This window comes from Typha angustifolia, chromosome 12 (genome assembly GCF_048772165.1).
Source record: "Typha angustifolia cultivar Huaian chromosome 12, ASM4877216v1, whole genome shotgun sequence".
NCBI classification, from domain to species: Eukaryota; Viridiplantae; Streptophyta; class Magnoliopsida; order Poales; family Typhaceae; genus Typha; species Typha angustifolia.
The window spans coordinates 10,106,203-10,133,713 of NC_133250.1; the positions used below are offsets into that span (position 1 = coordinate 10,106,203).

Sequence of the window (27,511 nt, forward strand, 5' to 3'; positions counted from 1 at the left end):
CATTGGAATGTTTGTCTTCTACTTGGTATGAGAGAGAAGAGAGAGAGAGAGAGAGAGGCCAAGAGCAAGAGCAAGAGCAAGAGCAAGAAAAGTATCTTGTTGCAATGTGCCCTACATGTCCTCTCTTCTTGGCTTTGATGACAGTATCTTTTGATTAATGTTATAGTGCACAATGGGCTATGTACCTGAGGGCCATAAACAAGGTGAGAAATGAAGGTGACTAGTTGTTGTTTGGCATTATGAGGGTGTCTTAACTTATGCCACATCTCAGCATACATGCACATGCATGCATGCAGATAAAACACACAAGTTTGAGTTTGAGTGATGGTAAGGAAGATTTAAAAAAAAAGGAGGTATATTTCTAGCTTGTGGGAATGGGAGTCCTATAGTTTAAATTAAGAAATAAACTTAAATTTTATCTACAAAATTTGGACTATCTTGTAAATCCTAGTAAGTGACATGATTTAAATCTTGAGTTATATATCCTTATCTATATTAGTAGATATTAGAAACGCCTTTTTCACATTAATTATAGAATCCAAAAGATCAAATAATATATATATATATATAAATATATATATATATATATATATGTATATATATGCAGTACTTGTTTAGATGGTTTGGCTTGCACTTGCACTTTGCTTTTTGGGTTGTTAACTTATACCTATAAAGTCTTAAATAGTGGGGAGCATAATCTTGGTGGTAGCTGACATGGCAGGTCACCATCTCCCGAGACACGTGGGACCAATAGCCAGGTCATCATGTACGTCCAATCAGATGGTGCCATGTCAATTTTTGTTGCTGCTGTGCCTGTCAGTCAGTTGCTCACATGCCGAAACCTTCCCATGTGCCCGGGAGCTTCCCGCCAAGCTTGCCGAACCCCAACGGTCTTCTTATCAACTTTTCAAAAATAAATAAATAAATAAAACCCAACGGCTGTTTATTTACCGTTCCAGCTGAAGACCAAAAACAAATGCTTGTCTTCTATAACACCACCTCTCCTTTGTCTCCATTCCCTTTTCCCTTTGTTCTCTTCTCTCTCCCTCTCTCTCACTCTCTCTCCAAATGCCTCACGAAACTAATCTTTACCACCTCCAAATCCAAGAGAACTATCAATGGCTTCTTCTCTCCGAGATCTCCTGACTCAGGAATCCACCCGCCACCAAACACCTCGCAAGTCCAAGAAACCCACCACCCCAAAGACCCCTTCCTCCATCCCCAACTCCTCCATCTGCGGCGATAGCCGCAGCTTCGATGGGCCCTCTCTTCGCCGGTCATCGACAAGTGCGTCCTCCGCTGACTTCGTGGCCTACACACTGCCCGCCGATGAAGACCACACTGTCGACGAATCGGCCGCTCAGGCCGTCATCTCGATCCTCTCCGGCTACGCCGGCCGGTTTTTGAAAGACGCGGCCTTCCGGCGTAACCTCCGGGAGAAATGCGCGGCGTGCCTGGCGACGGCGAGGAAGGGCTCGGCCCATGCCGTGCTCACCAACCTCGAGCTCGGGATCGAGAGCATTGAGCGCCTCGCTGAGGAGGGAGGTGGCGGGACTGCCGGAGACGGCGCGTGCAAGGACTCCAAGATCCGATCATTGCGCAACTCGATCCGACTCTTGAGCATCGTCGCCTCGCTCAACTCGCCGAGGTCGCGAGGCGGAAGGTATACCTGCGGGATGCCCAACTCACACCTCTCGGCGTGTGCGCAGCTCTATCTGGCGGTCGTATACAAGATTGAGAGGAACGATCGGATCTCTGCAAGGCACCTCCTCCAGGTGTTCGTCGACGCGCCTTACCTCGCAAGAAAAAACCTTCTTCCAGATCTCTGGGACCATTTCTTTCTCCCCCATTTGTTGCATCTCAAGGTGTGGTATCACAAAGAGGTGGAGCTTGTCTCAGGGTGGGATATAGAGGATAGGGACCAAAGATTGAAGGGGTTAGACAGAGCTTACAATGATCAGATGAACGTGGGTACGGCTCGGTTTGCGGTCTACTATAAGGAATGGCTCAAGGCCGGGGCGAAGGCTCCTCCGGTGCCTTCAGTGCCGCTTCCATCGAGACCCAGTTGCCGTGATGTGTGGGGCAAGCGGTCGGTTTCGTTGTCGCGGAATTCTGTCAATAGAAGCCTGTGTGTGAGATGTGCCTTCTATCTGTTTGATTTTGTGTCTAGCAGATAGATAACAATGATTTTTTTCCGTTACTTTTGTTATGAGCTTGACGATTTACACTGTTGGATAATGATGAAGGTATCAAGCAGTTTTTGGTTCGTCGTTGGAACAAGAAGATTTTGGGGATGGACATTTGGTTGGTGATGTTAAATTAATCATGGAGAGGGATTTGGATTCTAAAGAAGACATCTGCAAGCTGGAGGACCTTGTTCATGTGAGTCAAAATGAATTTAATACTTTCACGCATTGAAAGCTATTGATGGGGTTATATAAAATGTATAATAAAAACCGACCTAATTTTTTTTGATTGCTTATGTGTGTTAACACTAGTGAGAAATTTGTGTTTTTGATTGCTTATATGATATAGTTGGTGCGACAGCTGTTTGGCCCCAGTGAACTCTAATTATATATTTGGTGGGGACTGCTGGACACAATAATTGTTTTTCGTTAAGGGCATCTACCTATCCTTTAAATTAGCATTCATGCATAGAGAAGAACTTCATAGTGTATCTAGTTCATTTCATCCTATTTGTATACAATGAAGTAAGTTAGTTGCTAATTGTTCTGCTTGAGTTTGTTTTAGTGCATATTCCAGAGCTCTTCTTTTGGTAATCCATATCCGTATGTAAGATTATTTTAGCTTTTGAGGGGTATATGGAAGGGTTGCTCTACTCTGCATATTTTTCCTGCGCAAGGCTTCAGAACCACCATCTGTAACAGTGCCCCTTTGTTTTCTATTTCCTCTTGTTTAGAATAAAAAATGCCTAACATTTCATCATTACTATTTCAATATAATACCTCATACTTTACATGACTTCTGAAGATTATACTTCGAATCCTTGTTAAAGAGCTTGAGGCATGTGAGGTCATAGATATATTTCCTGTTAGTAGTTCCAAGCAGAAATTCCAAGGTTATTGTGCCTTAATTGTCTTTCTAGACCATTGATGGTAGCAATAGTTGTGCCACTAAAGATAATAACTCATCTATTTAGATTCATGAAAGTTTCTCAAGTTCAGTTTGTTTTCTGAGTAGACAGAGTAACAGGGTGCTTCAAGAAAGGAAATCTGGCTATGCTGAGGAACATCAAATTCCTGAAGTAGCACCAGCACCACGTAGATCCTATTCTTTCCGATTATTCTCATGTCGCAGCGATTCAAGTAGAGATTTAATCCATCATCCAGAAATTCCGAAGAAGGATCCTATCCCAGTTTCCAGAGAACCAGACGGCCATGCACCTGTAATAACTCTAGAACGAGCCATTGCTCTGATCTCAAACTCGGAGAGTCTTAGTGAATGTGAGCTTGCAGTGCATGTAGTTGCCAAAGCTTGGCTGAACTCACATGGAGACTCTGTCTTGGAGACAACGTTATCATCATCATCTGTAATTGAAGGGCTTTTAGAGGTAACCTTCACTTCTAAAGATGAAGAAGTATTGGAATTGGCAATCTCCGTATTGGCGGAGTTGGTTGCGAGGAAGGAGGTAAACAGACAGGTAGTACTGAATGCAGACCCACAGCTTGAAATTTTCTTGAGACTGCTCAGAAATAGCAATCTTTTCTTAAAGGCAGCTGTAGTTCTTTATCTACTTAAGCCTAAGGCTAAACAGATGCTCTCCTTGGATTGGATACCGGTAATATTACGTGTTCTGGATTGTGGGGATCAGATGCAAACGTTGTTTACTGTACAATGCCGTCCAAAAGCAGCTGCCTTCTATTTTCTCAATCAGCTTCTTATGGGATTTGATGTTGACAGAAATGTCGAGAATGCAAAACAGATGGTTTCCCTTGGTGGATTGGACATACTGATTAGAAGACTTGAAATGGGTGATGCTCGTGAGAGAAAGAGCTCAGTTTCTCTCTTAACCACCTGCATTCAAGCCGATGGAAGCTGTAGGCATTTCTTGGCAACTAACATAAAGAAGGAAGCTGTTGTTCAACTTCTTCTAGGAAACCAGCTTAAGTCTAGCGGTGCTGCGCTCACTTTGCTGAGCGAGCTGGTCTGTCTTAACAGGTACTAATGAACTTAATACTGCTTTCTATAGACATTTCTTTCTCAATTAACAGTTTAAGTACTTTCAGCTATTATTTTAGTCTTCTCTTTTAGTAAATATGAAGTTACAAACTTGCAGTCATTCTTCTGCAAAGAAAATCAGTTTGAGATCTAGATTGAAAGGAAAAGCCAAATAAACAACCTATTTTCTTCTCACTTATCTTAGTAAAATAACTATTATTGGCTTTTCTTAAAGTATTTTCTGACCCATTGAAATAGTTATATACTTGCATGTACATGCATAAATACACCCATATAGACATCGGTAGTGATGTACATACATATGTTATTTCACTCTACAGTTCTGTTATGAGTTGCTGATCAATAAGCTCCAATCATCATATACCTAAAAATATTGAAGTCGCTAAACTGCAGGATAAGATAAACCAAACATGTAGATTGCTAGTTTTTGCCCCAAATCAGCTTTAATAGAAGAGCTGTTTGTTTCCTCTGAAAGGCCATGTATGTATACCTAATAAATGCAAAGAACTGACAATTAAGTACCTGATAGAATTTTTATCAGTAAATGAGAAAAAAGTTCACTGCGTCTAGTCATGATCTAATTTTCTTACTTCTTTTTTCTCCATCTACTTTAGTGAGGCACATATGAACTGCATGGCTAAAATTTAGTCAGCTTGACTAGTTTATAAATACTCTAACTATTGGTGGAAGTTTTGTTTCTTCAAACAGAACAACTCAGATCATCAAGTTCCTAAAGGAGCTTAAGAATGATGGTTGCTTGAATACAATGCATGTCCTGTTGGTCTATCTCCAACAAGCTCCACTTGCACAACGCCCACTAGCTGCAGCTATTTTATTACAGCTTGATCTTCTGGTATGTCTTTGGGACCATTTTCTAAATAAACAGAGTCCCAACTTTAGATATATGCACAGATCCCATATCGTGGTTATGTTGCAGGGAGATCCTTTGCAGTACAGTGTTTATAGAGAAGAAGGACTTGATGCTCTTATAGCAGCCTTGGAGCACAACTTACATAACAAGAAAGTTCAAGAACAGTGTGCCAGAGCGCTTTTGCTCTTGGCAGGTCGTTTTTCATGCTCAGGGGAGGCAATGGCAGAGGCATGGCTACTTAGAAGAGCAGGAGTGGACGATAGTCCTGCAGGCTCATTTTGCAGCAAAGACATTTTTAGAGATAAAAGTACAAGAATGGTATGTTTTCATGCTCTAAAGAATATTTTACTTTCTAAACAACACAATCCATAAACATATCAAATAAGAAAATATCGACTGCTCAAAGTGAAGTTTCTTAAGGAAATATCGACTGCTCAAAGTGAAGTTTCTAATTCCATATGCCCGAGTTATGCAGAGTTCTGTTCATCTTTTCTGTAACCTGTGTAGTACATATTTTGTAGATGAAACTGGTCTAGCAGTATAAAAAAATGTAATTCCTTATACGTGGATGATGGATCACATCAGTGCACATTGTACTAAACATTAATTACACGAGGACTGTCATTTCGTTGTGTCCGGTTAACTAAATAAAGTGCAACAAAGGAAAAGGTTGCAAGGTTATACAATATGCTTTATGCACTAAATGCTTGAAGAACTTTTTACATCTCTAGTCTATTATACTAGTGAAAACGCAACATTTTAGCTATAAATGTGCATCTTGAAGATTATTATAAACTTTCATGGGGCTTGACAGGTTCCTCCATAGTTTGAGAAGGATTACACTTCTCGACACCAATCATAATGAATGTATTGAGCCATAATTTATATACTCGCCGACAAAAGATTAATTAGAAGTATATTTGGAAACATACGTGACAAATATCAATTGATAGTTGTATCTTTCTCTAGTGAATCTGTTGACCTGACTGTCCTAAAGAGCTCCCTCTTGTTTTAATTTCTTTTCTGAACCTTTGTTTCATTTAGGAATATATATACTTACTAGTTACTATAATCATTTTATTCAGCTTTTAGATTCCGTTGTGTATGATAAATTTTATAACTGAGACAATGTACCATTCATACATCTGCAATGAGGTTTATATTGGTTCAGGTAAAAGCTTAGTTCTTTTGTGTAATTCCTACATATGAGTTCTTGGTTGTTCTCGAATCAATATTCATCTGAGAACTTTGAAATTTTTTCCATTCTGTGTTAAGCATACCAAGTTGAAATGTGAATGTCTTGGTAACTTCATTTGACAGGAACTACAGAATTGATTTCATTCCCTTTTATCTGGTCTCTACTTCTTATATTTAGTTCTGCCATTGCTTGTTAACTCTTCATAAATCTAATGAACATTTATCTTTAAGTTGGACTACTGAATAAATTTTTGATGAATATACTTTATCCTGGTGACATCTTTTTTGCTGACATGAATGACAATGATTACCAGGAAGAGGAAAAGGTAACAGAAGAGTGGCTAAAGAATCTGGCAATTGTCTTGCTAGCTGGAGGTAGCAAGAGGTTTTTGGTTGCACTATCTAATTGTATATCTGATGGTACCCCAAATTTAGCCCGATCATGCCTCGTCACAGTTGCATGGATAAGCAGCTCACTCTCCTCACTACATAGTTCCAACAGTTTCCAGCCTTTGGCATGCTCCATTCTTGCACCTCGATTGTTGGAGAGCTTGAACTATGATAGGTCACTCGAAGAGAGGGCGTTGGCTTCACTATCACTGATTAATTTTGTACGACATCCAGGTAACATAATCTACTCGCATTGTCATCAGCATTTTCTTTGGAGTTGATCTACAACTATTATGCTATCTTGCTGTGTTCATTTACTCTTAAAATAGACTTCAGCCACCATTGTTAATCATTCTGCAATCACTTAATAGATCAGCTCCTGATAATTGATTTAGCATTTGTCTTTGCTGAAGTATTTCTTCATAAGTTGCCAAAATGAATGCTAAAATATTTTCTACTTTCCTTATTCCAAATACAAATGAAGTTTGCCTCTTAAAGGATGAATTTTGGCTAGCAAGTAATCAAAATCGACATGTTAGGGTTGCCATGTTTTGACAAGTGAAAAGCTTTTAAACTCGTTTCAACAGAAGATACTACAATGCAGTCAAATTGGTTGAAGTGCTGCAAATGGTTAGCTCGGTTGAATACTTGGGATTTTTGATTCTTTCTTTTTCCCCCATCTTGTGCTTAATTTTGAAACATCGCATTAGTCATTTTAAATATAAATTGTCTGCTATTCATGCACAGAACAAAGATGTCACACTTAGTAGAAATTATTTTTCTACACTAATCTGATTACTTTGATCAACAGAATGCCTCCCTAAACTTTTTCCATTAGATGAAGAGACGATTATCTCATTGCAAGATCTCACCGAAGTGACTTGGACCGCAAAAGAGCTCCTCTTTGCTTGCTGCAGATGATGTAACAACTGTAGAAAAATACGAGTTGCAGTAATAAATGCATTTAGCGTGTTGATTTTGAGTTTATCTGCAGTGTTACATATTGGTGAATATATCTTGTATTCTTGATACGTACAGTTGAAGTCCTTTTCTTGTAGCCATCAGCATTTGCCTGTGGATTTTTTGATGTTCTTATACTCGGTTTCACAAGTTTGTAACTGTAACTTGTCGTTATGTAATCCTTTTTGGTATACGGCGAAGTGGAGATTTTTTTTTTCCATGTTTCACCTCTTATTAGATTTCTCCCCAAAAATTTTAGTTTTTCTTTTTGTTATCATTTGAGAGCTCTAAGACCAGATATGTGGTAGAAAAATAACCAATCCTCCTTAAATACTTGGTCTCCATCAAATTTTAGTTTAAATTTATTATTTCAAAATAAACGCTAATGAAATATCGTTTAGAGCCATCGCGCTATCAAACAATTTATTAAGCCAATTTATTAAGCCGAATTAAATCGTTAAGCAGAATGGCAAAGCAACTTTCTTTGAATTAATTATTTGGGATTAATAAAGTCGATTTGATGACCTTGTTAGTTGTAGGGAAGGTAACCACAAAATTTACTGTAAGTTTTGCTATAGCCACAGAGGAATATACATTCAAATTCAGAGTAGAAGTTCACATGGCATGAGATTTATCTGCAGCCAGGACAATAGGAACTTCCTAAAGTGGAGCTTTTTGCAGCTTGTAATTGGCTATCAAGTTTTCTTTTTAAACATTTTTAAAATTCTTTTTAAACGTTCTTCATTTTAACTGCTGGAACATGACAATCATGAGCCCTCAACTCAAATCTGTCCCAGAAGATACTGCATTCAAAGACAAATTTACAAACTCTGTCATGCTGTTTGGTGTTATAGTTAACCAATCTCTGTCTGCAAATTTAGAAGAAAGTTGATATGCAAGAGTAAATGACACCAAGAACATCACAATTGTATCATTTAAAATATGAGAATGGAAGACAAAAAAAAAAAAAAAAAAAAAACTGTAAGTTTCAATTAAAGAACAAAAGAACGAAAAGAACCCACTGTACAGGAATCATTCAACAATGTATTTCACTGAGTTTGCCAAGGAATTGATCCAGTGGAGGCGGCGATGGAACAAGCAATTCTTCTACAAGAAATGAGCAGCCTCTAGAAAAGCCAGTGCTTTCTTTTATTTACTCGAGTTGGAAGATCTGCAAAGTGCACATACCGTAAATTGAAATTCTAATTCACAGGTAAGACTGCAAAAACTCACCATCAACTGCATACAAGGAATTGTAGTGTACTTCACTCCAAAAACTCAGCCAAAGCTCTGCAATGCAGGAATAAGGTGTATAAGTACTAAAGATCAACCATGAGAGGGTTTGAAAATGTAATTCCAGCCTAATTATTACTATTATGGCATCATCTTGTTCACATTTGAAGTTGCTCTGCTAAAGGTTTTTGGAAAAATAAAGATGTGAAGAGTTAATACAAGATTTATTATGAAACTTTACTAACTTATAGGAAGACAGATAAAGATGACTGAATATGGATATGGATGCTTATTGATTAGATCAAATAATTCAGTTCCCTCTTATGTCCATCTGAGAGTTAGTATCTCCAATGTGTATGATGTATGTGGTCACTGGTCACCAATCTGTCCATGCTCAAAGAATCCATTAATTAGAGTTCAAGATGCATAATGTATCGGGTTACATAGTTTTCAGGTAACCCATTTGATAAGTGTGTCATATTCATGCACTAAATAGGATGTATTCATGTTGGTGTGGAGGCACCGACCCAAACTCACCTAACCTGACATAATTGCCACGCCTACTAACTTACATTCAATGTGCATGCTTGAGTATTTGCTGCATATGCACGTTGTTTGTGCCTAGGATTCTCTAAAGGTGGTGTTCGGGTAAGTGCATTAATGATGTCTGTTTCCACATACTTTTAGCAATTATTTGCCTGCATGTTTTACCAAACAGGCAACAAGTACTTGGATGGCGCTTCTCTTCCATGGACATGAACTAGTATAGCTGTGCAGCATCTTGACTAATAGATAATTAAGGTAAGTCACTTTGAAAAAAGAGCTCAACTTTCAAAGTTAGACCTCAAGGCAGAACAATCTAATATTAGATAGGCAATCCACACTCACGTTGGTGTAAAGTATAAAGCTAACGGAAATCAAACATGCCTTAAAAAGTCAAAATGGATGCATTATTGCTCCGTTTGACAATGGAAAGAAAACTTTCTAGAACGGTTCAGCATTCATCATTGAAACTAAATCTGTTTAGACAACAAGATTGACATCAAATATATGATAAATGCTTCAGCAATGGATATCAGTGATGATCCATAAAGATTGCAGCCTTTACCTCTTGTCGGATGTTGATCCCTGGGAACAATTTCAATGAAGCAAGTCTCTCTAAATGATGTAAGTAGACAAATTTTGGCGCCAAACTGTAAGGAGAAAGTAGATTTTAGATGAATTTGAAAAAGATCAACTTTAGAAGATCATACTTACTGTTAAAAGGTCGCAATAACATAAGAATTACTATGATATAAAAAGATGAAACACAGCATGTGCGAATATCAATAATGATTTAGAAAGTAGTGATCAATGTATAAAGCACATGGCCATCATTATCTTGAAAATAATAGGGCAGCATAATGTTACAAGTTGGTAAGAATCATCTTCCTTTGAAAATTTACCAGGAATAATCAATTAATTGACAACATATAATATTTTATGTTACTAAATATCCTACTTACAGAAAACCAACTTAAGAGTGAAGAGTGACATTACTCAATCTGCAACATATAATATTTTATGTTACTAAATATCCTACTTACAGAAAACCAACTTAAGAGTGAAGAGTGACGTTACTCGATCTGCAGCTGCTTGCAGTGTTAAGTGATCTCCCCATTCCCCAGATCTAAGTCATAAGAGACACTACAGTTAAGTGCTGCACAACTAATATATGTTTTTCATCATGTGAATGTGAGATGGGAAGAGCTGAGAATTTTGAACCTTTTCATGCTTTTCAGGTATGCCTTATAATCCATTGGAACGTAGCCTTCATAATATTTTCTGAATTGCTTAAGCTTAAGAAAGAGAAGGAAAACTATTACCACCATATACAACCTGAAGTAAATGTGAGATGCACCAGAGATAGTAAGTTTCATGTATTTCAGGGTTCATATTAATATTCCTGGATTAGGCACTAATCAAGTGGCCCAAGACCATCAAATCTCTGATTCACACAGTAGTTCATATAGATTCAGAAGAAACTGGACTCCATGAAACAGGGAACTTTAGTAATAGTGTAATACTACCTTTATTGCCTTTTTTTCTTGTAATAAATTTGCAAACAAGCGCATGAATGTTGTATGAAATTTTCAGCTAACCACAAAAGCAATATAGATACTCTGAATTACCTTTCTGGTGCCAAGAAATCCAATCAGCACAAAGTACTATTGACTCCCCTAAGTTTATTGATCAATTTTATATGGCTGATAAATTGATACATAACAGTACTTTAAAAGCACAGCATACTGGATAGCAACCTTTAAAGATTAATTAAGACCTTAAAGTCAGAATCTTTTATAAGTAGTCTAATGCAGATCTGATATTGACTAACATCAGAACTGGCTTATCTATGAAAATTAACCCTTGTCCTATTTTAAATACCTAATGTGTTAACAGCTCAATAGAAAAAACAAGTATTAAGAGACAATACATATAAGGTGGCAAAACATATGAGCCTACAGTCAAGAAGCTTTGCTTACACTTTTTCTGTGTCTTTTCTTCTGTAAATCAATATAATTCCATGACACAGAAGCAAGGATTTAAGATGTCAGACAAGAGAAATACCTGCTTTTCAACTGCCTTGCGCACATGTTTGTGATAGTCAGGATTACGAAAAATCTGATCTGCCAAAGCTCGAAACTGTGCCATAACAATACAGAGAGAATAAAGAGTCAATTATGAACAAGTCATAGAACAGAATCAAATGAATCTCCTCTAGATTCTACCCATCATGGTGTAAAGTAGCAGGCACTTTCTAGTGCATCACTCTGTTTAACAAACCTGACAATTTCCATCCCCTTCAACTTGCAGTTCAGCTAAACCATATGCTTTAAGTCTGTCATTGTCAACAAGACTTCTGATGAGGATTCATAATAGAGAACGAAAATTCTGCTAACACAACAATTTGTTGAATTGACTTGTGCTTTGACAGATCTATCTTGATAAAGCTTCTTATGTAGACTCTAGAGAATCTTCATTTTCAATCACTCACCATATATCATCTCTGAAGTCATGAAGTTTAAGTCTGTTTCATGAAAACTGACCTTCGTTATAGACACTAATATCTAACGAAACATGCTTGCCAACTCCTAATATTCAATATAACAATTCACACTTTGATATTGTTTTATGATTATGATGAAGCTCATCATATGGCAGACATCATTGGAGCAATATTCAAACTAGTTTTGCAACTATGATAGCTGAGTGTTATTGGTAAAAGAAATTGTGGTAAGTTGACATAGCTTTACAATCAAATCTACTCCGTAAATGCATTTCAGGAAAATGAGAAAACACAATCCATAATTACTGCTTAAAAGAGGTGCTAAAGTGGAGCAAAGCACTGGATGAGGTATCACAAAAAACCAACCAAATCAGCAAGTTGAGTAACACATCAATCCAAAGGAAAGTTTGTTTTACTTACAGGGGTAAGGGACAAGAGACAGATGTATGCTAAAAGTTCATACCTTTCTAATAGTCTTTCGTGATCTAGTGTTGCATTATCAACGTCAGGAATTTTGCCATTAACTCGAGGGGTGTGCTGTTAATATGGTAAATGTACACTCATCAGCATTCAGAAATAGTAATTTCAGTAAAAAAACTACCACCACAGACTAATTAAAATTTAAAAAAATTCTCTAGAAGGATCTAACATGCATCTAATATAGACATTAATGGACACATCTGCAACATTACCAGAAGGCCAAATGGGACAAAAGACAGATCATATATTATTGCAAATAAACCAATACACAGAAAAATATAACCATCAGCATTATTGGCACAGAACTTGTAGGATATTGACATAGGGAAAGAAAAAGAAAACGTTAAGATAGATGACTTAGTGCTAAAGCTATTTTGCTTTCAAAGCTGTATAAAAGCAAATTAATAGGAAAAATAATAATTTGATTGTACAGGTCGAAATATTACTGGAATGGAGTCTAAATGAGATAGGCGCTTTCCAAGAGTTCTTTCATTGTTTTTACTTGCTTCTGCCAAAAGGCTGCCAATAGTAACATCATCCTCAGTCTCCTGTACTGTACTGCTCAAACTTGAGCTAGAGCTTTTACGGGCATAATCAGGATGTTCGGACATGCTATCTTGAACAGAGCATTTGCCTGGAGCAACTGAAGATTAGTGTAGTTAAAATAAGGAAAAGATGGGATTCACATAAAAAGCATTTCCACACCCCACTATGGCCACTCACATCATGAAAACATTTTAATTGTGAAGTCCCTTTTATTGGTGTTCAGTAAAAAATTCCTATAATGTCATGGCACGTTGCCATATAGAGAATCTCTGAGAAGGTATCAAAAGAATAAGGGCATCGAGGCTAGTGTACAGTAGGAAATGTGAAAGGAACTCACAATGAACTTCATCTTTTAGTAGAAGGAAATGTTTTGTGGTGAAGCAACTTGGCTTTAACAGGTAATTTGACATCAAACAGGTAGAAATAGTAGTCCCATATTAGAATCCTCAGAGGGACAACTATAAGAAGTTAACAAGAAATTATAATCCCCTAAGATAAGACGTCTTGGTAACCTTATGAACATATAATCTTAGATCTAGTGGCAGTCAGAAATGAACATTATTTTGTGATCTCGAATTCATTTTTTCTTTGTTTCTACAGAAAATACAACTACATGATTGCACGAGGAATATGGATTCGCTTAATCTAGAATGGGTGAAAAAGGAAGTCATGGGACAAACAACAGGAACATATTTTCTCATAACGAACAAAATAAGCTACCATAACATAAATAAAAAGCTAATCATTCTTACATAAGAAACGCATGACAGCTGCATGACTGAATCTTGTCATGCCTCCGAAAGTATCTAAGAACCGTATACTCTTCAGAGAGAGAAAAAAAAAAACACCAAGTACCAATTTTCCATCAAAAAGATCTGTTTCAAAAACATAATCGCATACGAGCAAAAGAAAACCCCACTTCCTTAAGAAGAAAAGCAAATCACCACGAATTTCCTCGAGAACAAAAGGTACATACGAGCAACACCCAATTTGATGGCAACAGTGACGAGCCCAACAGATCGTCCAAATCCCAATTCAAATTTTCAACATAGGGGTCCCAAAGAAAGAGAGCTCACTTGGGGAAATAGGAGAGCAGGTGAGCGGAGAAACCCAATTCCTTACACGAACTGATTGAAGAGGAGTTGCAGAACCAATCTACAACATCAGTAGACACTAAAAAAAACGCTGTTTTCGAAGTAAAGGATTGGAGACGAACAACACCCAATCCGTAAATCTATAGAAAAAAAAAATAACAAATCAAGAAAAGAGAAAAGATTTGCTCAACGCCAAAAGACCATTAAAAGGTAGCTGCTTTAAGAAACATACCCGATTCCAATCCCACAGGAATTGACCGAAAACGGAGTCCACGGTAGAATGGGTCGAAGTCCAAGCGACGTAAACTCTCTTCCCTTCACTCGTTCAAGGCCAGAGTCTCAGCTAATTGTGTGCTTGTGATGTGCTCAGCGTTCATCATACCCTCATTCATGGCGGTGATTTTTCTTTCTTTCTTTTTTACAGATTAGCCACTGGAAAGTTTCACTATATCATAGCAATTTATATTTTACCAAAAATATTTCATTCATAATGTAAGTTTTTAAATGCAAAATTATTAAAGAAAAATAGAATTAAATCCTAATTAATTTTAGTATTTTGTATCCTTCTTTTTGGGCCACAGAATAATAATATATTTGGCAGTTATGCTATTTAAAAAGGTAATTGTGCTAATTAGGATCTTTTATGGCATTTGTAATAGATGTTCATGTTTCATATCGAATAATTTAATATTTTAAAATAATGGAGGTAACCATGAGAAATGGAATTTTTTTTTTTTTTTTTTTGGAATTGAATACAATCTGGTAATGATTCAGTATACAAATTTTATTGAATTTGGGTTGAGATTTTTCAATCCTTCTTTTGATCTGAATTTGTATATATTATTGGAGATTTTAAGCAAAAACATAAATGGATTGAAGAACAGTAATGTGATTCGGATTAGGTTGGACCACTTTGTTGGATATTGGACTTGTTAAGTCAAATTATATCTTTGTTAGCCTATTTTTATTTTGCATTAGCCTATTTTATTTCAGCTTATGACTTAAGTTGTTCAATTAGTTGATTAGACCTTGTTTAATTATTTGGTTCAGTTAAGCTAGTTAGCCTCCGACATATATTATAGAGTACAATTAGATTGGATCATACTTGAGTTGATTGAAATTATTTTTCCTAGTCTCTTCTCTAATATCTCTCTTCTTCAACCTAGCTCTTCCTACCTCGCATCAAGTCATAGCCATCGAGCTACCTTGGCAGTCTATTGCCTTCCTCTTCGTCTGTCAGTCCTTCCCTTCCCTTTGGGCATCGATCATCTCCTCCTCTATCTTTTCTCTCTTTGCCATATCCAGCCACCCCTAGTAGCATCTACAATTTGCCCTCAACCTCCACAAAAGACCACCGGCCGCAGCTCTCAACCTTAGCCGCAAGACACCACTGTCGATCCTTGCCTTCGTCCCCTACATCCTTGCATCAACCACTACTCCTACATCTTCATAAACCTTCTTCATTCATTCCATATCAATCCTAACTATCCTCCCTAAATCAAATTATCTCTGTATCCTCTCCAACACCATCATTGAAACTTTATCGTAAGTCCCAGATACATTCCCGATTTGAGAAGGGCATGAATATTAAAAACGTAGATCACAAGGTTACAGAATAATTCTATCTAACAATTTTTCAATGTTAAACGAATATTTGATAAATATTTCACACAAACTATATTCATATAACCCCATATATATATATATATATATATATATGTATTTTCATTTTCGTAAGTCAAGCTTACATCTATCTCATGGGTTGAGTTTCCAATTTTATCCTTTTAATACGATGGAATTGAGTCGGCAATCAAAGCTTCCGGGATCAATGAATTTATATAAAAACTAAATGTGTTTCATAGTTTTGTTATATAGTTTTTAGTTCTTGATCACTTGCATTTTTAGGACGAGATATGCTCATAGACTTGAGAGTCAAAGCATCTGAATCAACAATTTTGAATAAAAATTAGTTATATTTTATAGTTTTATATAATTTTTATATATTTATTGAATATTTATACTTATACGACGGGATAAAGGAAGAACTGCATAAGCGTTTGCAAATTGCAATCAATGAATTAAAAAAAAAACCCAAATTGTGTTTGACATTTACTTTACCTTATAGTTATTAAATACTTATATTTCATAAATTAAACATAATTAAATTACATAATATATTATAATTGAACTAATATTTATACATCCAGTTCGCTCATATAAACTAGGAACTAGGTAAACTATAAGATATTTATGTAATATATTGTAATTAAACAAATATTATTTTGGACTTCAATTCTAATGAAGTAAATTGTCTGTTTATACCTATACTACTCATTATAGTGCAAAAAATATATTCTTCTTATCCAAAGCAATGATACCATTAAAATCTTAATGAAAGAAAATCCTCATATAATGAAAGACTGCAAGAAGACTAAGAATAAGGAATGGAGAGATGTAAGATAAATATGAAAAATTTAAGGGAGAGGGTTGAGAGATGAAAGAAGTAATATAATAGAATAATAATTTATTTTCTCTCTATTCTTACAAAGCCTGATAAGTGATTCTATGTACAATTTAATTAGAAAGAAAAAGAAAAAAAGAAAATTAAGTTATAAGGAAAACATAGATCGAAAATGCACTCTATTTTTAATTTTCTTGCTGTTTAAAACCCTAGTTCAAGGCTATATAAAGCTCTCTCCTTTGCGCTCCCTTCGCGCCAACTCTACGCCGAAGGTAAAATTTCTCTTCCTCCCTCTTTGAAACCCTAAATCTGCCGCCTCTTTCAGCAAAAAGTTTGCCTCTTTAGTTCCAGAATTTGATCTTTATGAACAACTTGTTCTGGTGTATTAGCACTCTAATCTCCGTGGAGATCCAAGTTTGGGTTTCGATGTTTTCTTGGCGTTCTCTTTGGGTTCTTTCTGTTGGGAAATTCGTGCAAAATCTTCGTAGCTTTGGCGCTTTGATTGGTTGTGGTAAAGGAGCTTAAGGTTGGGATGGAGTTTTGAAGTCAGTGTTTGTAGAATCTGGTAATGGTGTTAGGAAAAACCTTTATCCTTGAGGTGGTTGTCAGAAGAATTTACCATGGTCCTTGTATATGCTGATCTATCTTTCCCTGTTCAGTTTTAGTTGTTATGTCACATATCATGATAGAATGGCCAGATTCTGTTCTTACCCTATCTTTTAAGGGATGTAATTTTGTTCGATATCACTAAACTGTAACACCTCAGATTCTCAATTATGGAATTGAGATCATTTGAGGCTTTGCGGAAAGTAGTTTGCTCTTCAAGATAGGTTTTGGTAAGTGGTAACCTCTCTCTTTTCACATAGCTTTTGATCACTGGAGAAAATTTGTAGCCCATATGATGTTCTCTAGTCACATGATGAGATCCTTTAGTGTGGACTACTTAAAATAGTGAATTCGTACAGGTATTCTTTAAAGAAACATATGGGATAGTACTGCTTCAAGTAATATCATTTGTTACGTTATCTAGACATGTGATATGAAAATTTTGAATTCAAAAGTTAGCTTTGTAGTTTTGTACTGATAATCTTAGCATTGAAGAATAACTTAAGAATAATTTTCCTGTTGTATAAAGTAAAGACAACATAAAACACTGTCGAGAAAGAGAGAGATGAAAGTGTGAGAAAGAAAGAGGCAGAAATCAGGAACACAGAAATTGTGGGTCTGCTTTATTAGTTCTATTCTTTTATGTGGATTTCCTGTGTTTTTTATGAGCTTATGATTGACAGACACTGCCATTACCCTTGTTTTCTTGTAGTTTTTCTTTGCAAGTCGGATGGCAGACTCAGTGGTGTCAACTTTTTGGGGCCCTGTCACATCCACTACAGATTTGTGTGAGCAGAACTATGCCTATGGCTCATATATTGCAGAATTCTACAACACCATATCAAATATCCCTTGTATTCTATTGGCATTCATTGGCCTTATAAATGCCATGTCGCAATGCTTTGAGAAAAGATTTAGTGTTCTCCATATTTCTAATCTGACACTTGCAATTGGAAGCATGATATTCCACGCCACATTACAACATGTGTAAGTTACTGTATTTTCACTTTCGATATGTGCTTGATTTTTCTGTTACCATCACGGTATTCCGGTATTCATCTTTAAGATTAATTACCAGCTTCTTAGTTATAGGACATGCCATATGGACATTTTTGTGACAATGATATTAATTCTTTAAATTATATATGCTAGTGATTTGCAGGAGTTTTATGAATATCTAGTATTGTAGTCTATGATAATTGTCATTTAACTGATTTTGGAGCTTGATTACGTTTGTAAGAACGCAATAATTGTTGCAATTTGACTTACATTTGGACATTTTTTAAAGTATTATTACTATGATAATCTAATCCTTTACTGCAACTAGACATTGTGTATTTGGGTGTGAAGATTTGCCCTTCCAAGTATTTCTTGTTACTTTTGCATTACATTGATTAACGAGGTAGAATAAAGAAGGATGTATTCAATAAGCAGAGACAGCATTTACATCACATAAATTTCATCCTTGCATACATGAGTAATGTTAGAATTGATCGCAGAATTAGCTATTTAGTTAACAGCTGTGGGTATGCATTGAGACAATGTGTAACTAGGTTGAAATGGTTTAGAGAAATCAGAAGGTAGTCTGTTTAAACCTAGATCATCAGGAGGTAAATGTAACCTTCGACATATATAACGTGGTTTGAGTTACTCCTGTGCACAGGGTATTTTGTTCCCCTCTATGGAAGGAAAATATGTGAGAACAAACTTCGTTTATCATCGTGCCTGTTCAGGATATTGATATTTTTATATTTAAGACTCTCATTGGTACCATCTCTTGGTGTTCGAAGCAGCAAATAGTTCATTTACCTCATTAATCATTTCCTCATGAGAGGATGACTTGATATCCATTATCTTGTCCTCATGTTCTGTCTATAAATGTATCCTCTCTTTTTCTTATCTATTAGCCTTTGTCAACCCTATAGTCGTTTACATTGCTTCAAACATTAATCTTCTTCAGTGCCATACACTTGATGGTCTTTACAGGATTGCCGGCTGAGTGTCTTAAACTTTTTGTACTTCATATTAACCTGATTGCCTTTTAACAATTGCAGACTACAGCAGAGTGATGAAACACCAATGGTATGGGAAATTCTCTTATACCTCTATGTCCTATACTCACCAGACTGGCATTACCGGAGTACCATGCCAACTTTCCTTTTCCTGTATGGTGCTGCATTTGCAATTTTTCATTCTCTGATACGTTTTGGAATAGGATTCAAGATACATTACATTGGCCTCTGTCTTCTCTGTATTCCTCGGGTGTACAAGTACTATATACAAACTAAAGATGTTGCTGCTAAGTATCTTGCTAAGCTTTATGTCACAACTCTGATTTTGGGGACATTGTGCTGGTTATTTGACCGCATCTTCTGTAAGGAATTCTCCCATTGGTACATCAACCCACAGGGTCATGCATGGTGGCATGTGCTCATGGGATTCAATTCATATTTCGCAAACACTTTTCTAATGTTTTGCCGAGCTCAACAACTGGGATGGGATCCCTGGGTCGTTCACGTCTTTGGTTTCTTCCCTTATGTGAAGATTCAGAAGCCTAAGAAGCAGGAGTAGATCGAAAAACTTGTCTGCAGATTTGATGACAGTTAAATCTTTTGACTAGAAGCTAATGTTGCTTTCAGCTTGAAGGCCACCACAGATGTCGAGTTATACCGAGTACTGACCATTCAACTAGTAGTATTGAATAGCATAGATTGCTGTGTACCATATTTACTAGTACATTTTGAGATAATCCAGAGTCTGGTCCTCTCTTTTTTTTCCCCTTTTTTTATTCTTTCTTTTTGTTTGTTTGGTAAGATGTGGTTTTTGATTCATTATTTATTTGAACTAAGCAAATCTGATGATATATATATTTTCAGATGATGGTGAGTATGCCTTATGTTTACTGCAAAAAAAAAAAAAAAATCTATATGTTTGGGGTCTTGATGGTTATCCTTGATATTTTACACTATACCCCAGGCATACAAGAGCAAGTGAAAGCCTTACTATAGGAGAAGTTCAATGATATCAACTTGTGCTACTTGATCCCTATGAAGAGAGATGGTGTCTACTTGATCTCTGTGAAGATGGTGTGGATTTGCTTTCAGTTATGGCTGATACAATACTTCTGGTTGGGCCTATGATTATTATTGTGCAACTGAAATAACTACTTAATAACTACTGTGTGGGCATAAAATTTGTATCTATTAGGACTAATTTTGAGGCATACAACTACAGCTAAAAATTGGGATATAGATTGAGAGTAAAGCACTGAATGCATTACTCTTGTGTGATGAATTAAAACAAAAAAGAAAAAAAAAAAGAGTTAACTTTCAAATTAATCTTAAAAGCGCGGGAAAGAGCCGGGGCCCTCAGGCCTCAGCCAATAGCAAACAAAAGAAGCTAAAGTGGCCATTAGGGTTTTCACCGAGCCTTTTCGAACAGTCCCATGGAGGAAGAAAGGAGCACTAGCGTTTCTTCTCCGTCGAGCGCCGACGGAGGGGTTACAGGCACCATCGATCTCCGTCAGCGCTCGTCCACTCACGTCGATCTCACCGGCGGCGTCCATCTTCTCCCCTGCTCCATCAAGCACGACGGCCCTTGCCCCGTTTCCAACTACTTCAAACCCAGAAAGACAGGTCCTTTTTGGTTCTCTGCGTCTCTATACCTCGTTCGTTTCTTCAAAACCCTCTTTTATCCATTTTTTTTCTGGTGAATTAGGCGTGGAGGTGGACGGTTTCGAGGTTGAAGAAGCTTTCTTTAGAGGCAGAAAGTTGCAGGGCGTCACTGTTCCGCTCCCCGCAGGCTATCGAGGTGATCTTCTTTGTCCATTGGCCTTGTTCTTTTGTTATTCTTCTTTAAAATCCAATTTTTAACTAGTGGTGTTATTGCTTTTCCTTTTGTCATTCCATTACTTGCTTAGGTTATGTTTTGGAAAAGAAGAAATTGGAGAAAGAGAATGAGGTGGCGAGCCCAGATGGGAATTCCAGTAATTGGTCATCACGGGCTGAGTTCCAGAGTTTGACGTATTGGAACCACGATGTTCTTCCTTCGCCTGATGATCCGCTCCTAAGGAGCTTCCATTGGTTTGCTGTTGCTAATGCTGTAAGTACTGCCATTTCAGTTCTCTGCAGGCGTAGGAGTTTTTGTATTGTCTGACATGCAGAGGAAATATGGCTTCTTCAGCTCATATTTTTAATGACCAATTTGTAGGTATTTAGATTGTTCTCCTTTTATTTCCATGTGTCTAATGATGATACTGATAAAAAATAAAACGTTACTGATTTCTCAGTGTATTAGGTAGTCTGGTAGTTCTTTAGAAATTCTTGGTCCTTCGTTGATTTGTTGATTTTCTAAGTTATCTTTCTGTTTCTCAAGATATAATAAGGAGAATGTATTATCTAATTTTGCAATCCTAGAGCTATAAATTGATTTCCTCCTGACAGACTTCTTCAGCCAATATATCTACGAGAAAATTACACATGAAAGCATGTGAATGTGGCTTCCCTACATATGCCCTAAATAACTTGCATACATTACCAAAAGCTTGCTATTCAAAGATGTTCCTTCTGTCCAGGGCTCTTGCCTCTTGGTTACATGTGAAAATCATTCTAGATGTCTTATGATAGCAATTTATGCTGAAACTTATGCTTTACCTAACTATTGAGCATCTTGACGATAAAATTTAAGGAATCCAACTTGTGACGCAGGAGCAGTTGTTAGGCATTAAGCTCTAGAATATCTTTATTTAGGGTGGAAATCCTTTTGTAAGGGCCATCTGACTCTTCTAGAAAAGTAAAGAATAACTTTGCTGGTGCAACCTTTGCATTCTCAGCTGGAGCTTCTCCTTTATGTCTATATCAGCTTTTTTCTGGTTTCAATAAAATTTGCAGCCCCAAATTTCTAACAATTTTGGAACTTATATTTTGAAGGAAAAAAATAGTTATGAAATCACCACATCATTGTCAACAATTACATATTTTGTATTAATATGTGATTATTGACATACAATCTTTTTCTACTGTTCTAACTTTGCCTGGTCGGTCGAAAACCTTATGGTAACTTTAAATTTGCTCTCTCTTAGGTGAGGTTTGAATTATTGAACACTCTGGTCTGCTTGAATCCTTAGGAATTAGTTGATATTTTCTGAATTGTATCTTGTTAACTTTGAACTGCATGGCTTCATGCAATGTCATCACACTGATTACTATGTAAATTTCTTATCTATGATAAGCTATTAAGTATTAACTGCTTCATCACTATATCTGCCAGCAGGATTTTCCTTCCCAATTAGTAGATATCTGAATATGATTTTTGAGAATCTTTTCTGAGCGTTGATATTATTTTGCGCTTGTTTAGCCCTCATGTTCTCTTCTCAAAAATATTGCTACATGTAATATTTGTTATTCACCTATTTGTCTTATTAAGCTTTTCTTATTTCATCTTAATGCGGCAACACAGTAAAAATTTGATGGCTAGTGAGCAAGCACTCCAATGTCAACATAATTTTAATTTTTTATGGTTGCCAGTTACACAAGCCAGTCACTGTTGAAGAGCTAGCTTCTGCATCAGCTCTTCTCAACCAAAAGAGCTGAACTAAGAGCTACTTCAAGCTTGTTGAAGAGAGCAGCTCATATTCTCAGAGCATGCAAACAAATTAAGATCACAAAATGACCGGGCAGCGTGTTGACAAACCCCTGGCTCTGATGGGAGATGCCATATAATGCTAATGGTGTTTTGGAACTCGAGTGTCAATTATTCATCTATTCTGTATCTTATCCCTCATACAATTATTTTTCTTCTGTGCAATAATCGCTATAATGTGGGGATTGGGTTCATCAAGTATTGCGGAAAACTTTAATGTAGTGTTTATCAAACCAAGCTATTGATATGTTCTATATTCTCTTCTATCCAGTGAAAGCTAGAGAAATTGGACCCGTCTTTGTGGGGAATAGGATGCTTAACCCATTGTTCTCTCTCCGCGATGAAACCGTGGGAATATCGTGGGGCTCTTTCTGTCTGGAAATTATATCCTCTTCAGTCTTGCAAATTCCTACGACTTCTAGACCATTTCTCACTGATCGCATCAGGAAACCTCCTATGTTTAAAGGAAAATTTAAAGCTGATGGTCACGTACCTAGTTCAATGGGGCTTTTGCATTTTAATTACAATGAATTATATATATATATATATGTATGTATAGTTACATGCATACATGTATATATAGATAAATAGAGAGAGAGAGAGGACAAGTTAGCGATAGAGAGGAAGAGAGAGAGAGAGAGAGAAGCATAATCTTTGCGTAGTAAGTTTGTATTCTATGAAAAGTTGAAGCTAACTTGCCTTAGGAATGGTGAGGTTGAGATTACTTTTTTCCCTGCCTCCATTCCATCCACACTTGATTCCTTGTGGGCATTTCAACTTTTTGCAATCCCTCCACCCCTATAAGAAAGGCATCCACCCTCGTAAACTTCCATAACACTTTCCCTCTTCTCTGTTTCTTCTCTTCTTTCTCTCATCAACTTCATTAGTTAGACTGTCTTAAGAGCTTCGCTTATGTCTTCCTCTTCATCTCCTCACTACAGGGGGACCAAAAGTACTGACAAAGAGAAGTTCATCCAGGTTAACACAAGTTCTTGGTCAAAAATTTTCCAAGTGCAGCTTCATTTCTGTGATACAACAAGTTGCTAGTAGCTGGTATTAGTAGAGAATTATCGACATACTAGTTAGTGTGATTATGATGATTCAGATAGATTATGAGGAAACTTAGATAATCTCCTTGATCGCTTATAGTCAGATAGTCGATAGTATAATTAAACATAAATACAAAGGAATTACTGATAACATTCTTGAATCGTATTATTTTGAAAAGTTATTAATATCAGCACATTTGTTTACTGTACGCAGTGATTTCCCATCTATATGTTCAGGTGTACATTCAACTAGCATAATTTGCGAAAACTGCCATTTGAATCCTATATTTACTATTACCTTTAGACTTCTGCTCTCTCTCTCTCTCTCTCTCTCTCTCTCTCTCTCTCTCTCTCTCTATATATATATATATATGTCGATAATTTCATCACCAACCACAAGAGATAACCTTTTCTTTTGTTTCTTCTTTCCTGAAGGGACAATTTAAACCAGAAGATGGTCAGGGTCAGATGATAATCTATCCTCAAGCACTTGACATCATTTGGGGAGGCGACGACCGCTACTGGAAGATAAACAAGGAGACAAAGTAAGTTTCTCTGCTCCTAGTTCTTGTTTATACTCAACCACAGTGGACCAACTGAATAAAAGAAAGATAATTCCGGACTTCAAGAGACCAACATGAAGGGTAAAAGGAGACATAAGTTTTTCTTCTTCTTTTTTTTCATGGTGATGTGCATATATTAATTAATTTAATTGCAGGGAAGTTGCGGCGGAGCTAGTGCAAGTGTGTTGGCTTGAAGTAACTGGTTCATGTGACCTCAAAAACGTCAAAGAGAACACCGAGTATAAGTTAGAGTTCGAGGTGGATCTGAAGCCTGATGCATTCGGGTGGAACAACCCAGTGTACGTGATGGCAAAGGTAGGTGATTCACGCAAATGGAAGAAGTTTGACCTCAGCCGTAACGACGGCAAATCTCAAACCAAGCCTGCAATCGTGTTTAATACCGGAAAAGTCAAAGACCCTAAGTTAACATTTGGCTTGTACGATATTTGGACGGGGAGATGGAAGGGAGGACTGCTTATTAGGAAGGTGATAATATCACCCAACAAAACTGAAGGTCAAACTTCAAATACATGATAATGGAATTTAGAGAACTCCATCTTTGTTACTATCGTATTACTTCATAAATCATGCATGATATAGATTGTGTACTGAGTTTCTCCTGTCCTGGCCTACGTGTGGGTCTGTATGGATTCGATCGATCCATTTACTAGTAAGCTATATGATTGAATAAAGTGTGCAATTTGATGTGACCACACCACTGGTTGATGAATTTACTTACTGTCTGATGATTCCAATTGTTCATTGATGCTCTCTCCATTATCTTGTGATAATTCCTTCTTCTTTACTTTCGGCAATTTTTAAAGGAGTATATGTTCTTTGAAGAGCAGCCAAGCATAAAGATTGCAGTAGCGGTGGAAATAGATATTGGTGACTATAGTATTCAACTCATATTTGAATTCTTCTTTTACTCTCGGTATGAATTCAACTATGAATATTAAATAAATAGTAAATTTTAAAATTATATTATAACTAAATAGATTTGAATACGTGGAATCTTAAATAAATACGAATAAAATTAACTTGAATACGGATTGTAACTAGATATGAATATGAACCGGATCCTTTAATAGTCTAGGAATTGAACATTTAAGTTCCTCACTCGAACTCATACAATAAATTACCACTTAATTTCTTAAGCCCTGTTTGGATGTGGTTTAAGCAACACTCTAAAACTATTTTAGTGAGCGTTAAACTGGTTTAGCATCCAAATAGCAGTTTATCCCAAAACTAGTTTAGGAAAATCTAAATTAAAACCATTCTCCTGAAAATTACCACACAATTTGATTGTGACGCCTGATTGATGAAGTTGCTTCTAGTCTGATTCTAATTCTTCCTTGATGCTCCCTCCATTGTCTTGTGATTATTCCTTCTTTACTTTCGGCAACTGAAGGAATATATATTGTTTGAAAAGTAGGCAATGGAAGGGATAAAGATTCCAATACTAAAAAGCCGAGGAGAAAATAAATTATAGTGCTCAACTCATATTCGAATTTATTTATTTATCTTAATATGAATTCGGATAATAAATTATAAATTTTAAAAATTTTAACTATATATATATATATATATATATATATATATATATATATATACATTGAATACAAGTCAAATCTTAATTAGATATAAATAAAAATTAAATACGGATTGAAACTAGATGCAAATATAAACAAAATCCTTCAATAGTCTACCCATTTATTAAGAATAAGGTCAATTCTATTTATCTTTATTATTCATCTTTTTTATTCTCAAATTTTTATTTTAAAAATAGTTATTCTTATGTTTACATATATTCTATAATAACGATATAATATCTGTATTTGATGTGATATAAAAGAAAAAAATATTTTATTTTAAAAAATATTATCGTAAATAACTTTTAATTTGATATAAAATATATTGATGGGATAGATATTAAGGGTAAATTAGTATCTATATCAGTGTGCGGTATAAAATATAATTTTGATAAATAATAATTGTATTCTAGAGTGAGATTATTATAATGTTGACCTATAGTTTAAAATAAAGATGTATATTTTAAAATAATAAAAAAAAGTATTCTTGAAGTGAACCATGCTAAAGAATATAACATATATGTTTCTCACTCTACTCATACAATGCATTACCACTCGAATTCTTAAACCCTCCTTGGATGTGGCTTAGGCAAAACGGTAAACCATTTTGGTGAGCACAAAACTAATTTAATATCCAAACAACAGTTTATCTCAAAACTACCTCATATCCAAAGATAACTAACTCTCCATAACTGTTGCAGAAAAGGGTTTGTGATATCTGAAGTGTTCTTTTCCTATTGATTCCAGATGTGCTGCAACAGAAAACAATATAATATCCTTTAAGCTAATAATGTTAGATAAGATCTTCTCACATAAACGGTGAAAGATACCTGAAATCCATATGAAATATATTTCTCATTTAACATATCCTAAATAGTAAATAACCTGAAACTATCTTTTAATTCACAATAAATCATCAAGTACAAGAAATATCATAAGATACATTCTTCCCAAAATGCGATGTGTATCCTACAATTACAGGAACTGATATTCCTACTGCTGCTTCTGCCATACATTTTTCTTCCTTCAGATTGCTTCCATATTCTGCTTGGTATATATAATAAGAGGAAGTAATCTTGAAACTTTCCTATCATTAGATGCTTAGGCCCATTTCAAGGTAGCAAGTAGTTCTGGTGTTCTCCACACCCAGACTTTGAGTAACAATGGCCATACTAGCAGCAATTAATATTCGCATCTAATAGATCTAGTATGCACTTCATACAAGTAGTGAAGCATTTCCAAGGAATTCCAGGATTACTCAAAATACACTAGATTGGTTCTTGATTCAAGTTGCATATGTTTCACAACATTTGATATATCAAATAGTTTCATTCTTTTACTCAGGCATGTCCATGCAATCCAAAATGCCAAATCTCGTGATGGTGTTCTGCAAGTAATGTTCAGAGTATTTTTGTATTCCTTACTTCCACACAGAAATGAAGGCCAATATTTTTGTAATCTGGATATGAATTCGGGTGGAACATTTTTATAAACCTCTATTTCCAGAATAAAGAATCTGCACCCCAGGTATAGAATCAAATTAATCCGATCCATCCCTAACTACAAAACCTATCGTGCGGTAA

The 27,511-nt window shown here is 36.1% G+C and overlaps 5 protein-coding genes across 15 annotated transcripts; 4 read left to right on the forward strand and 1 right to left on the reverse strand.

Moving 5' to 3' along the window:
• The first annotated feature begins 997 nt into the window (after window positions 1–997).
• Window positions 998–7,826, forward strand: LOC140771583 (uncharacterized). The gene is made up of 7 exons (XM_073113134.1): window positions 998–2,128; window positions 2,247–2,382; window positions 3,206–4,179; window positions 4,909–5,053; window positions 5,138–5,389; window positions 6,583–6,892; window positions 7,470–7,826. The coding sequence occupies exons 1-7, from the start codon at window positions 1,119–1,121 to the stop codon at window positions 7,577–7,579; spliced, it is 2,937 nt and encodes a 978-aa protein (XP_072969235.1). The 5' UTR covers window positions 998–1,118; the 3' UTR covers window positions 7,580–7,826.
• Window positions 7,827–8,424: 598 nt separating this feature from the next.
• On the reverse strand, window positions 8,425–14,406 carry LOC140772514 (OVARIAN TUMOR DOMAIN-containing deubiquitinating enzyme 11-like). Of its 9 annotated transcripts, none has more exons than XR_012106305.1 (11): window positions 14,250–14,406; window positions 14,000–14,157; window positions 12,824–13,020; window positions 12,361–12,434; window positions 11,675–11,729; window positions 11,459–11,533; window positions 10,616–10,689; window positions 10,438–10,520; window positions 9,960–10,044; window positions 8,852–8,908; window positions 8,425–8,789 (listed from the first exon to the last, which is right to left on the reverse strand). XR_012106305.1 is itself a non-coding variant. In XM_073114619.1 (11 exons), the coding sequence occupies exons 3-11, from the start codon at window positions 12,986–12,988 to the stop codon at window positions 8,746–8,748; spliced, it is 678 nt and encodes a 225-aa protein (XP_072970720.1). In that variant the 5' UTR covers window positions 12,989–13,020; window positions 13,900–14,157; window positions 14,250–14,405; the 3' UTR covers window positions 8,435–8,745. The 9 variants fall into 9 exon arrangements, 8 of the variants coding, with proteins under 8 accessions (XP_072970725.1, XP_072970720.1, XP_072970724.1 ...); XM_073114619.1 differs by having other exon boundaries at window positions 8,435–8,789; window positions 10,472–10,520; window positions 13,900–14,157; window positions 14,250–14,405; XM_073114617.1 differs by having other exon boundaries at window positions 8,436–8,789; window positions 10,472–10,520; window positions 12,824–13,011; window positions 14,250–14,405.
• Window positions 14,407–16,692: 2,286 nt separating this feature from the next.
• LOC140771584 (alkaline ceramidase-like) lies at window positions 16,693–19,964 on the forward strand. 3 transcript variants are annotated; one of them, XM_073113137.1, is made up of 3 exons: window positions 16,693–16,750; window positions 17,797–18,071; window positions 19,139–19,964. In XM_073113137.1, exons 2-3 carry the CDS (start codon window positions 17,815–17,817, stop codon window positions 19,653–19,655), a joined length of 774 nt encoding a protein of 257 aa, XP_072969238.1. In that variant the 5' UTR covers window positions 16,693–16,750; window positions 17,797–17,814; the 3' UTR covers window positions 19,656–19,964. The 3 variants fall into 3 exon arrangements, with proteins under 3 accessions (XP_072969238.1, XP_072969237.1, XP_072969239.1); XM_073113136.1 differs by having other exon boundaries at window positions 16,725–17,314; XM_073113138.1 differs by having other exon boundaries at window positions 16,725–17,043.
• A 410-nt stretch (window positions 19,965–20,374) lies between these two features.
• Window positions 20,375–23,408, forward strand: LOC140772567 (uncharacterized). Its single transcript, XM_073114697.1, has 4 exons — window positions 20,375–20,719; window positions 20,802–20,894; window positions 21,004–21,185; window positions 22,610–23,408. The coding sequence occupies exons 1-4, from the start codon at window positions 20,530–20,532 to the stop codon at window positions 22,673–22,675; spliced, it is 531 nt and encodes a 176-aa protein (XP_072970798.1). The 5' UTR covers window positions 20,375–20,529; the 3' UTR covers window positions 22,676–23,408.
• Window positions 23,409–23,543: 135 nt separating this feature from the next.
• On the forward strand, window positions 23,544–25,049 carry LOC140772566 (protein PHLOEM PROTEIN 2-LIKE A9-like). Its single transcript, XM_073114695.1, has 3 exons — window positions 23,544–23,702; window positions 24,209–24,318; window positions 24,492–25,049. Exons 1-3 carry the CDS (start codon window positions 23,637–23,639, stop codon window positions 24,868–24,870), a joined length of 555 nt encoding a protein of 184 aa, XP_072970796.1. The 5' UTR covers window positions 23,544–23,636; the 3' UTR covers window positions 24,871–25,049.
• Window positions 25,050–27,511: the final 2,462 nt, after the last annotated feature.